The following is a 13,638-nucleotide window of genomic DNA, read 5'->3' as shown; positions in this document are numbered from 1 at the left end:
GACCCATTTTCAAATCAACCTACAGGGCGGTAAGCCAAATTTACATTCACGCGTGATACACTTATTACCAAATTCTTAAGCATATACCACACATACAGAACATGTCGTTTTAAACGTACATAATAAAGTCTGAAATGTCATTGCCGAAGATGTCGAAAAAAGTGTAATGCACATTACAGTGCATACATATAACTCGCAGTTCACTCCTTCACCTGACGTAAGGAAGCATCGGGAAGGGGGCGCCCCATCAGGTTATAGAAAACCTTTTTATTTATTAAAACGTTCTACAGTCATTAAGAATACAAAATCCACACAACAGCCGTACAAGTACTCAATAAAATAAATACTTTTTAAAATCTTTACCAAAAAGAGTCAAATACTAAAAATCACTGACCAATAGTACACAGCATCGCCACAAACGGCATGTATTACGAAATCCCGAGGTTTTCTTACGACAGAGCAAGGAGTAAACTGCCCGTTACCTGTACGCATTACAATGTACATTACACATTTTTCGACGTGTTGCGAAATGCCATTTTCGACTTTGTTACGTAAGTTTATAACGATATGCTCTGTATCTTTGGCATGCGCTTACGAACTTGATAATAACTATGTTGTGCATGAGTGTAAATTTAGTTTTCTGCCCTGTGAGTTGCCTTGAAAATATGTCTAGGCCCAAAACTTATCATGGAATGAAAAATAAAATGTTTGCAACTTGAACTGGTTTTCCGTTCTACTGAGCAACAGAATTTGCTGCCGCAAGTTACTCCAGCGTGCTGAAAGTTCGTACACATCTTCTTTGATTATAATCAGAAATGTTTTGCAACTCAGGAACCAAAAATTCATTTACCATCGTCACATAACCTTCCAATATCACTGTAACTGCACGGCCATTCTCGTCCTCGAAAAACTACGGGCCTGTTACTCCACGCGCCAATATCGCTGCCCACACAATAACTTTTGGCGAATGAAGCGGTTTCTCATGCTTCTGTTTATTATTAGGTGCACTGTAGTGCACTGTAGTTGACGTGAACGTTCAGATAAAACTGAGACTAATCAGAAAACAAAATGTTGTTAAATGAAGGGCAATCAGTCACATCACAAACGAACTGCGGCCTATGCCTCACATCTTGAGGCTTTAATTCTTTCACTAGTTGGATTTTTTTAACTGTGCGGTGCAGTGATGATATAAGCACATTTAAGGAACTTGCACGCTTACGAATGGAGAGGTTGGATTGCTACGAACAGGCCGATTTACTCTTTCCACGGATTCGTCCGCTCTTGATGACCCTGGCCACCGGTAATTCTGTATGGCCAGTGTTTAACGGGCCTCTTCAAACGTTTCGATCCATTTCCGGATAAGGGGAACACTTGGAGCAGCATTTACATTATGCAGTCCTGCAGTCCACAATCACTACAAAATATCCTCCGTGCTACAGTCGCCGAGTCAACGTTTTTGTGAAATTCGGGCACACACAACGCGTGGTCCGCTTCCGAGAGGCACTGCACATAGACTGAATTCCTAAGGCCAAGCAAGCAACGACGTACTCCTCACTCTCTTCTCTCTTCCGATGTGCTGCGCTTTCGCAGCGAGCTCTTTAGATATAAGCTTTCTTTCGAGACACCTTGTGTCACATATCATAATTACAGTTTTTCCTCTAAAGGTGCACCGACTTATCATGCCTTGAGATAGAAAGTTTTCTATACCAGACTCTTTATTAGTAATCCTCACATAACAAATTCGATAATGATGTACATCGCCTCAAGTCAGCAAGTCAGCGAGCGCACGCATTTGCCTGCATTTGTACAGTGACCGCTATAAATTAAAATTGTAGAGCCGCAACAAGTCGCACGTAACTTTTTCTTCATTTTACATGCCTCAACCGACCAACGCGAGAATCTTCATAAATTACATCGCCGAGGGCCACTCGTTACAAACATTGGGCTGCGTGTGTTCTTGCTTTGACGCACACTAGGGCACCAAATGTCATCTATCACGTGGCCCGCTAAATCACGTGATCTTACTCCCACAAAGAATGTCAGAGTTTATTTGGAGCAGTGGGTGACATGTAGGAATCAACATCACCGAAGTTGGGTAGCTTTGAGGAACAAATTACCAATGAGTTGCTGCAGCTATACATGAAAAACATAAGGAAACTTGTTCACTCTCTTCCTCGCTGACCTGAGGTAAGTATCAAAGCTGAAGGTGGTGCTACATGGAATTAGAGTGGGAAGGGAGTGAAGGGAAGGTCCCACTCTGACCAATATGCTTAATATAAAACTGTTTAAACCAAACTTTGTTGATATTCCTTTATAACAGGAATATAGGAATCCTCATGGCCCCATACACGACTGTTGAGCATTCAGCGTCTGGTGAACGTCCTTCACCAAAAGAAGTAGGCGCGCACTCGACTGGTTGGTTGGTTGATTTGAAGGAGGGGACCAACAGCGAGGTCATCGGTTCCATCTGATTAGGGAAGGATGGGGAATGAAGCCGGCCGTGCCGTACAAAGGAACCTTCCCGGCGTTTGCCTGAAGCGATTTAGGGTAATTACGGAAAGCGTAACTCAGGATGGCCGGACGCGGGTTTGAACCGTCGTCCCCCCTAAAGCGAGTCCAGTATGTTATCCATTGCGCCACCTCTGTCTGTCACGCAGCCGACAGAGGTAGACGTGCAGCAAAGTGAGGGTAAGTATGCAGCACAGCAGTACTTGGCGTCAGGACTACGTCGGCGTACAAACACCTACAGTGAGACTGTAGTTTTGCTGTTGCCACCCTTCCTGAAGTGTGCCTCCTTTTTGGTTGTTCTCGCCGTCCCTACAGTTTCAGTAACTACGTTAATAATATACCGTTTTATGACATTGTGCACACAATTACTTGTCTCCTATTTCACTGCTAAGGCAATACCACCACGATTTGCCTTCGTAACTTTCGACTAAGCAGTTCCCGCAAAAGGGTTTGTTTTCTCAGTCAGTTACATTACCGTGGCCCATTAGCACTAAAGTTTAAATCATCATCCCAGAACAACTCTGTTTTCTAAAGGGTTACTATGGTTTCTGAAGAAAGAAAACAGTAGACGTTAACATAAGTAGTCTACACTTATGAGAGATATCGTAAAATACAGATGCTGGGGCTTTTCGGGTACCAAACTATGTACGAACGCCATGAAAAGCTTTGACCATACCCTATGTTGTACAAAAATTTGTTAAGTAAAAGAAGTACAAGTGACAACTTCTTCCAATGCAAAAAAAAAAAAAAAATCAGAATGTGTAACACTACAATCTGTGTGTGTGTGTGTGTGTGTGTGTGTGTGTGTGTGTGTGTGTGTGTGTGTGTGTGTGGTTGTTTATGTGTGTGAGTGTGTCTGAATGATTATTTAATTGTCAGCCTGTTGCCATATTTTGTACTGAAAGTGTGAAATGTAATTGTAAAGCTGACTCGTTCCACACCATAGTGAGGGCCACAATTACGAGCCATTTAGATGCAGATACGCCCTAATACAAAAAAGGACACAAAACGAAGGAATTATCTGAATTGGACGTAAATCGGTTGTCATGTTCACGTTCATACAAATGATAACAATTTCTGAAAAAATTTATTATATATTGTAGAGGAAAAGCTTCACAAATTGTACAATTCAAACACGCATTGGTCTAGGTCTGGCCCCTTGGCAAGCTGTTACTAGGTTTGGTACTGATTGACAGAATTTCTGGATGGTACCCTTCGGGCATGGCAAATTTTGACCTAATGACGCGTTATATTGTCAAACTCCTGAAGTAGTTCGATGGCCCTGCAGTTAATGCTCCAAACGTGCACGTTTTGGGGGAGATTCGGCGATTTTTCTGGCCAAGGCAGGATTTGCGATGCACGAAAGCACGCATTATCTTGCTGAAATGTAATTTCAGGATAGCTTGCGATGAAAGGCAATAGAACGGGGTGTAGAATATCCTCGACGTTGCATTGTGCTGTTATGTTACCGTGTATGACAACCAAAGGGATCCTGAGGTGAAAAGAAATGACACCCCAAGACAATCGCTAATGGTGGTCGGGTCATATGGCGTATGACAGTCAGGTTGGTGCCCCACCACTGTCTGGGGCGTCTTCAGAATGTCTTCGGCCTGCAATCCCGTTGACTGAAGTGCAACTCTCTTCAATCATGAGTCTGGCTACGAAGTGAACTGCCGATGACCGGCGAAAACGTGTTGGGAGACACGCAAGACTGCGGCGGTATACCAAACAGTCACCCGCCAGACGTGATGGTCCATGGTTCCATTTCTTTTCATCGCGAGACCTTTTTGCTTGTCATCCACGACACCCTTACAGCGCAATGGTACGTTGACGATGTTCTACAACCTTTTTTCTTGCCTTTCAAGGCAAGCCATCCTAGCCTTACACTTCAGCAAATTAACGCCCACACACAGTGAGATTTTCTGTTCCTTGTCCTCGTGTTTGCGAAATCCTACCTTGGCCAGCAATGTCGCGCGATGTCTTCCAAATTGAGAATCTATGGAGCATTATGGGCAGGGCCCTCAAATCAGCACGGGATTTTGCCCATTTAAGGCCCCAGTTCGACAAAATTAGGCACGATATTCCTCAGGAGGACATCCAACAATTCTGTAACCCAACGCCAAGCCGAATAACTGCTTGCATTAGTGCCAGAGGCAGTTCAAAGCGTAATTTATTTACTTAATTTGTGGAGCTCTATCTCTGGAAGAAATTATTCAGTTTATCTGAAATAGTAATTATTAGTTTGTCTGTATGTGTATGTCTCTTCTACCGATTTCCGTCCTACTCGGATAATTGCTTCGTGGTGCGTCGGTATTTTTCTCCTTAGAGCTTAACGAAACTGAACACCAAACTGCGAACGCAGCATTGGACTTGTGTGACATTCTTGTTGACAGTTTTAATTCTGCATCAGACTTCCGTTGGACATACGAAGAATAGCTTCTTGAACGTACATACCAAGGACCTCAGTACGTCGTCGGGCACGTTGCTGGAGCTGTTGCAGAGCGCGTAGACGGCGGAGTGTGAGAAGATGACGGGCGCCTGGCTCGCTTCCAGCGCGTCCTTCATGGTGGCGACGCTCGCGTGCGACAGGTCCACCATCATGCCCAGACGGTTCATCTCGCGCACCACCTTCTGCAACACAGCAACGTCACAACGTGCTTCTCATTCGTCAGTGGGCAGTTATTACTACACAGAAACAAGGAACACATGTAGTCTACGTATTAAGTAATACACATTTGTTTTGTTGAACGATTAATATTACGATCGGATGTCATCGTTTCGGCTTTACTACGGGCAGTCTCAACATCACGACTTGATGCGTGTCATTGCAGAATTACATACTCGTATAATACGGAGTTACTGTTCCTCCAAGCCTACCCAATTAACCGTGTTGTCTAACGCACTACATTCCGGGCGGGAAGGCGTGCCGGTCCCCGGCACGAAACCGCCCGGCGGTTTAGTGTCGAGGTTCGGTGTGCCGGCATGTGGATGGTTTTTAAGGCGCTTTTCCATCTGCCTCGGCGAATGCGGGCTGGTTCCCCTTATTCCGCCTCAGTTACACTATGTCGGCGATTGCTGCGCAAACACTTTCTCCACGTACGGGTACACCATAATTACTCTACCACGGAGACATTGGGGTTACACTCGGCTGGTGTGAGACGTTCCCGGGGGGCGGGGGGAGGGGCACTGGGACCGAACCGCCCACTAACCCTGGGTTCGGTGTGGGGCGGCAGTGGGCTGAGTGTACCGCTGTAGCCTGTTGTGGGGTTGTCAACCACTGAGGACAATGGCGGGGACGAAGTCGCTACTGTCGCTACTAGGTCCCCAGTTCCAGTCATTCCGTTACTAAACTGGGAGAGAACGAGTTTCCGTAGCACATTGGCTGGAGCGGCCGAGACGTGCAGGCTGCCTTCGAAAGCCCAGCCCAGTTGTTCATAAGATCTGATTTGTTATTTCATTGGTATGAGGGGCGTTCAGTAAGTAATAGAACACATTTTATCTCGGCCAGTTACGGTTGAAAACATGTTGAATTCGGTGTGGGATATAGTGTAGTATTCCCGCTTGACGTCCTACAGTTTCATAAATTTCCGATAGCTGGCGGTGCTATACGTAACGTTCAAATGGTGTTGGAAATGAAGGTGCTTTCCAAGCAGAGAACACTCATTGAGATTCATTTGGCGGAAAACCAGAGCAATATTCTTCATAGACGTCAGCAGATTTTCTACGGAGACCCGGCAGTGAACAAACGCACAGTAAATAGTAGTGCGAGGCGTTTGTTATCATAGCAACAAGGTCGCGCCAACTTGTCCGACCTTTCGCGTGCCGTCCGGCCGCATATCGCTGTGTCTCCTGCAATGCTGGAACGTGCGGACACTCTCATTCAAGGTGATCTATGGATCACAATCACACACGTCATATGCAACTGGATGTCTGTGTTAGTAGTGCTGACATACTCGTCCATGAGTTGGCATACACATAGGTGCATGTCTGCTGGGTTCCCCGGAACCTAGCAGAGGACCATAAAGAGTAGCGAAGGGCCATCCGTGAGGAATTGTTGGCGCGTTACGAGGCTATTCGTTACCATTATTTTCCAACGACGTCACAGGTGATGAAATATGAGTTCATCACTTCGAGCCGGAAACAAAACGACGGTCCTTGGAATGGCACCACACCACCTGTCCTCCGAATAAAAATTTCAAACCCGCACCCTAAGCAGATAAATGTAATGATGATAGTGTTCTAGGACCCTGAAGGACTTATTCTTTTGGATGTCGTCTGTCGGGTGCAACGCCAAAATCGGGTGTGTATCGCGCCACCCTCAGGAAACTGAAGAAGTGATTTCAACGTGTTTCGCGCCACGAAAGTGCAAACGAATTCAACCTTCTCCACGACAACGCAAGGCCTCACACAAGTCTACGCATCCGAGGAGAGCTCACAAAACTTCATTGGACTCTTCTCCCTCATCATTGCTACAGAGCGTATCTCGCACCTTCCGACTTCCTGTGTTTGGCCAAATGAGGGATCACTCCGAGGAAAGCAGTACGTGGATGAAAGGGACGTTATTGATGGAGCAAAACGTTGGCTCCGACGTCGACCCGTACAGTCGTACTCTGCGGGCATACAGAACCTCCCACTAAGGTGGCGTAAGGCTATCGCTTTGACCGGAAATTATATTTCGAAAATAGCCAAGAGTACAATGAATGATATGGTGTATTAAAATCCTGAATAAAACCAACCTGAGTTCAGAAACAAGTACTACATTACGTCCTGAACGCCCCACGTAATAAGTCCGTATCGCTATTATTTCCAAATTACCGTATTTCTAACCGTATTCGATAAAATAGGTCACGCCTTCGATGTAATTTCATCAGCATATATCAAGACTTCTTTGTGGATTGCGATGTTTTTGAGTTAGCTGTGGCCAATTCACCTAAGATGGCTGATAACAAGACAAAGTTGAGTGATGCAGAGCTTCCATATATAGTTAATATGAACGAATCACAATGGGATAATTTTCCGGACGACTTCTCAGATGGCATAATGTCTACGAACGACCTTCAGGTGAGGTTTTGAGTGAGGACTCACACTACAGTGATTGCAGTCGTCAGATAGAAGACACTACAAAGAACACTGATGCGTGGAAGTTAATCGAGGTACAGTGTTGTTTCTGCTCAACGAGTAGCTGCGCTTGAAGCAGTCTCGTAAAATTCTGTCATCAGTTCACTTGTTAATTAGTTGTTTTCTTTTCTTTTGTTCCATACATTAATAGTCGGACAAATTATGTATGTTTCAGACAAAAAACTTATGAACGTTGTAGGAGGACATCAGCTTTTCTCTCGAGATTTTATTGAATTTAATTTTTCTGGAACTGTTGTAGCACATGTAATGTTACTTTTTATAATGTCCGCATTGGCATGTTCTGGATCTCTTTGTAATACAATTGCAGTCTCAACAAAATTAAACCAATTGTGCACCATTTCCATAGCTTCACGAGTTATAAATACGTTCTGGACAGGAATCACTGCACTGACAGGTCAATAGTATTGTGGTGTGGACGTCCCTTTACCAGACAGCCGCTGAAACTCGAGAATGTGGTGAATCTTTGTGAAATCTGAGAATACAGAGTTACAATTCTCAAATTAAAAATATACTGTAGCATGCCAGAAGAAAATTCATGCATCTGGAGTTGTTTTAAACCTGCTTGAAGAAAAGGTATGTGTTTTACTGTTAACAAGTTTTATAATTGTGACGCCTTGTTAAAATTATTTATAAAGCCTACTAGTCTGGAACACTTCGCAGTAACTGAGAGCATAAACCAAAAGCCAGAGCTACTATGAAATTGAAGAGAGGCAGGTAGCTTGTAAGGAATTTCCTGTGCTGTTGTTTGCAAGTGAAAAGAAACAAAGGGAGTCCCTTCAGTTTCTAGTATGTACCTTGCTGAAATGGGCGAAACTCATAATCGGAATCTACTATGTTTCTTTGTAGTCAGAGACTACAACAGTGGCATATCTTGCGCTGAACAGTCCGATCACAGCTTTTCTCTGTAAAGAGCTATTAGACTGCCGAAATAGGTTGCTACAGATATTAATGAAATGTAAATACACAATGAACGACTGCTTTTTATTTAAATAGTTGGAATCTATATGAAGCCTCTGTCTGCCACAGAAGAAATAGAAAGGAAAGTTATTATCATGCTGTTATTTTTCTTGATGTAGGAATTTAATATTAAAAACAGGAAACGTGTCCCCTTAATGCAATACGAGGTAAGTGCACGTAATTAGCTACAGGCAATGCCTGTGTCGTTCTTTGTAATGTCTGGTAACAAAAGCTTCCTTTTCTTCCCTGGAACTCCCCACTGTTATGCGCTCCCGAAACCCTTTAATAAAGATATTGCTCTATTCTAATGACCAAGCATTACTTTCGTTTCTGAAAAGCCGTCTCTCCCTTATCAAATTTGATTATGACGTTTACTGCACTCGAGTTCAACATCTACGCTCATCCACGTTCAACGTGGTTCAGAACATCTCCCTCAAAAAATTTGTGGTATATACATGCCATCTGTCTCCTCGCTCTTGTGCATTTAAAACTAACGCCCTATGTGTTCTCCTTCGGGTAACAAGTTTATCTCTGTGTTATACGACATTTCATTAAATTTTCCTTTTTCCTAGTACTGTTTTCCTTTCCATTTCTGTAATTTGTATGACATCAAAGACTTTTAGATCTTGTGGTGTGCCACTCCATTTAATTACTGAGGTTACTACAGTGGTGGCTTCTCTTCACGGTAATTTCATTCGTGTGTGTATTTCTACATCTATAATATTTCCATGTGTTGCACGCTGTTTCGGAAAACGTGTTTCTCTGTCATTTACAGGATTATAAGTAAAAAAATATTCATCTAGGCAGGTGTGTACCACGTTTATTAGTTTTCGAAGAGTAACATGCACGAGTTATAATATTTTACATATTTATCTGTAAACATATGAATTTTATGGAGGTGGAACGCTCATTTAATCGAGGTGTTCGAGCGAGTCCACATTCTTCTGAGTACACAACTCAGTGCGTCATCTGCACGACAAGCTGGTGTCACGCAGCGACATATTCCTCTATACACTGTGGTCACGGTCATATAAACACGATTCCTTAAGTACCCAACAAGAAGGAATCCACTGGTGCTGGTGCCTTGGGAGCCATTCTTGAGGTTCGCTGAGTCCTAACGATCTTCCAGGTAATCTGTTGTTGAACTCTTGCACAACATAATGTGCAGAACGGCATGGGTGACCGTAGTACTGCATCCACGGCAGATCACTAATGTCTAGACTGACATTTTCAAGGAGGGCAATGAAACAGTCGACGATAAAGGCTCGGTTCAATTCACCTGTGAGAGTATCCGCATAGTAGTATGGACTGATGATTTCATTTCCTACAATTGCACACAAATCTGTAATGGACCATCAGTTTTGACAGTCGACATTAGGTTCCCATCTAGTATTTTCTGCGGCCCATTGCTGAATATTATGAGGGTTCACTGTGCCATAGTTTGTGGATGTCCGTGTGAAACCACTTGTTTTCCGATTGAAATCGCTCCCCTTCAGCTCCTGTTTCCGCAGTAGGTGGTACGGGGGAAAGTTGCGACAGAATACTACTCACCACATAGATGCATACCTACACCTGCATCTACGTAGTTACTCGGGTATTTACAATAAAGTACCTGGCAGAGGGTTCAATGAACCTCCTTCAAGCTGTCTCTATACCGTTCCACTCTCCAATGGCGTGCGAGAAAAACGAGCACTTAAATTTTTCTGTGGGAGCCCTGATTTCTCTTATTTTAGCGTCATAATCATTCCTCCCTATGTAGGTGGGTGCCAAAAGAATGTTTTCGCAATCGGAGTGGAAAACTGGTGATTGAAATTTCATGAGAAGATCCCGTCGCAACAAAAACGCCTTTATTTTAATGATTGCGACTCCAATTTACGTATCATGCCTGTGGCACTATCTCCCCTATTTCACTATAATACAAAACCAGGGGCCTTTCTTTAAACATTTTCGGTATCATCCATCAGTCCCACCTGATGCGGATCCCACAATGCACAGCAATACTCCAGAATAGAGTGGACAAGCGTGGTGAAAGTAGACTCTTTAGTAGACCTGTTGCACCTTCTAAGTGTTCTGCCAAAGAATAGCAGTCTTTGGTTTGCTCTATCCACAACTTTATCTATGTGGTCGTACCAATTTAGGTTATTTGTAATTGTAATCCCTTTGTATTTTGTTGAATTTACAGCTTTAAGATTTGTTCGACTTATCGCGTAACCAAAATTTAGCGGATCTCTTTAGGTATTTATTTGAATAACTTCACACTTTTCTTTATTCAGCACAACTGCCACTTTTCGAGCCATCAGATATCTTATCTACATCCTTTTGCAATTCGTTTTGGTCATCTGATGACTTTACAAGACGGTAAGTAACAGAATCATCTGCAAACAATCTAATAGGGCTACTCAGATTGTCTCCTATATCGTTAATATAGATCAGGGAGAATAGAGGGCTTATAACACTTCCTTGGGGAACGCCGGATATTACTTCCATTTTACTCGATGACTTTCCGTCTATTACTACGAACTGTGACCTTTCTCACAGGAAATCACGAATCCAGTCGCAAAACTGAGGCGCTATTCCATAGGCACTGAGTTTGGTTAGAAGACGCTTGTGTGGGACAGTGTCGAAAGCCTTCAGGAAATCTAAAAATAAGAAATCGATTTGACATCCCTTGTCGATAGCACTCATTACTTCATGAGTATAAAGAGCTAGTTGTGTTTCACAAGAAAGATGTTTTCTGAATCCGTGCTGGCTATGTGTCAATAAATCCTTTTCTTCGAGGTAATTCATAATGTTTGAACACAGTATATGTTCCAAAATTTAACTGCATATCGACGTTAGTGAGATATGCCTCTTATGCAGTGGATTACTCCTATTTCCCATTCTGGGTATTGATGTGACTTGAGCAATTATCCAGTCTTTAGTTACGGAACTTTCTGTGAGCGAGCGGTTGTATATAACTGCTAAATATGTAGCTATTGTATCAGCATACCCTGAAAGGAACCTGACTGGTATACAATCTGGACCGGAGGCCCTGCCATTATTGATTTAAAATGCTTTGCTACACAGAGGGCATCGACTTCTATGATTCTTATCTTCGCAGCTGTTCTTGATTAATTCCAGTGAAGGCAACAACTGATATGATGATCGCGGTATGCGGTAGCTAAGGGAAACACTTCCATATCCCTGCATCCTGCTGGTCGTCTGTTACCGCCGTGTCTTCTCAAATTGTACGTAAAAACGTTATGGAGAACGGAGCTCTTCCAGCAGCCATGGATACTTCATTCTGATCATCTCTTATTTCGCCGAGAAGCAGCAACATGTCAAAGAACGCGTTACATGTGTATTTCGTGTTTGTCCACTTCAAAGTCTGTGGAAGAACGAAACTTGTTTCTTTAAACTGTACATTTGCACCTGCCTTGTACACGGCAGTGTAAGGAAACATTCTTCCACCTAAGGTACCATGACTCCAAACTGTGCATCGAGGAAGCTTGTGGCTCCGTTACGCCACCAACTTTACATCACGTCCGTACGTTGTTTAGGGGGCACATTGAGTTGTGCATTGAGAAAACTGGGCACTCGTTTGAGTACCTGATATAAATTAAAGTTATGATACTAGGACATCCATCTCTAGGACATCTATCTCAACACGATCAGTTCGGTACAACATGTAGCATCTACCCTTAAACTTTGAACGATTCAAGCTCCGTAAGTATAATTGATACAAATTTGATTAACTTCTCATGGTTGGGATTCACAGTCATACAATATTTCTAAAAGACATCATAGTCACCGTTGAATGTTTAAAATATTTATTGTACTACTGCAAATTCGGCCTTATGACCATTTTCAAGTAACACTGCAAAGTCACCTAAACACAAAAATACAAAAGTGAAGCACAGGGTGTATATACATAATTCAGCAAACATTTCGTTAAGAAAGTAGCTCAGTTGTAACAACTGGAGATAAATGTCCATTACTTGCATTCTGTTAGAATATAAAACTGACAGAGTACATGTCGCCAAAATGCAGCCTTTTGACTGTGGGAGTCCCAAAACATCCGACAGGTACGACACTTATTACTTCGCAATATGTTGTTCAACATATACTGAACTGCTGATGTTATCATCGTTCTAATAATCTATCACACATACAAGTTCAGGTACACTCACAACATGTGGAGGTAAGTCAGTTGGCGCGGAAATACATTTACTAAAGATACTGCCTGTGCACGTAGCAAAGATAGTGCACACCAATGACACAAACTTATAAGCTTTATGTCGTAAAGTCTCTCCATCTGTCTACATCATACAGCTTACTAATAGTGCTATGATTGTAATGTGCAGTAGGATAGGATGGGAATATTTATTTATAGCATAACAGAGGATAATACATGTGTTATCTGTTAATAAGCTCTCACATTGACTTAAGTGCTCGTAAATGAGATGAAGACAGAGCTCTGATATACAATACTTTGTATGCGTATAAATTTTACGAATATAAATGGCGTAAAACGTTCGCCAGCAATGCAGTTCACTATGCAATATCACATATTCTGACAAAAGATCACAATTCCTCTGCACAAATACATGATGCATCGCCGGCCGCGGTGGTCTAGCGGTTCTAGGCGCGCAGTCCGGAACCGCGTGACTGCTACGGTCGCAGGTTCGAATCCTGCCTCGGGCATGGATGTGTGTGATGTCCTTAGGTTAGTTAGGTTTAAGTAGTTCTAAGTTATAGGGGACTGATGACCACAAATGTTAAGTCCCATAGTGCTCAGAGCCAAATTCAAATGGCTCTGAGCACTATGGGACTTAACATCTATGTTCATCAGTCCCCTATAACTTAGAACTACTTAAACCTAACTAACCTAAGGACATCACACAACGTCCAGTCATCACGAGGCAGAGAAAATCCCTGACCCCGCCGGGGATCGAACCCGGGAACCCGGGCGCGGGAAGCGAGAACGCTACCGCACGACCACGAGGTGTGGACGCTCAGAGCCATTTGAACCATTTTGAACCATGATGCACCCTT

General features: G+C 43.1%; 1 protein-coding gene across 1 annotated transcript in view; it reads right to left on the bottom strand.

Annotated features, from left to right (window-relative positions):
- Positions 1 to 13,638, bottom strand: part of LOC124606408 (dipeptidase 1-like) — a 164,293-nt gene that overhangs the window by 88,595 nt on the left and 62,060 nt on the right. The window contains exon 2 of the mRNA XM_047138388.1: positions 4,963 to 5,139. Within this exon, the coding sequence (XP_046994344.1) occupies positions 4,963 to 5,124 (162 nt within the window). The 5' untranslated portion in view covers positions 5,125 to 5,139. The remainder of the gene's footprint in view (positions 1 to 4,962; positions 5,140 to 13,638) is intronic.

Source organism: Schistocerca americana, chromosome 3 (genome assembly GCF_021461395.2).
Source record: "Schistocerca americana isolate TAMUIC-IGC-003095 chromosome 3, iqSchAmer2.1, whole genome shotgun sequence".
NCBI classification, from domain to species: Eukaryota; Metazoa; Arthropoda; class Insecta; order Orthoptera; family Acrididae; genus Schistocerca; species Schistocerca americana.
The sequence above is the reverse complement of the archived record's forward strand: the minus strand, read 5'-3'. Positions and strand labels throughout refer to the sequence as shown.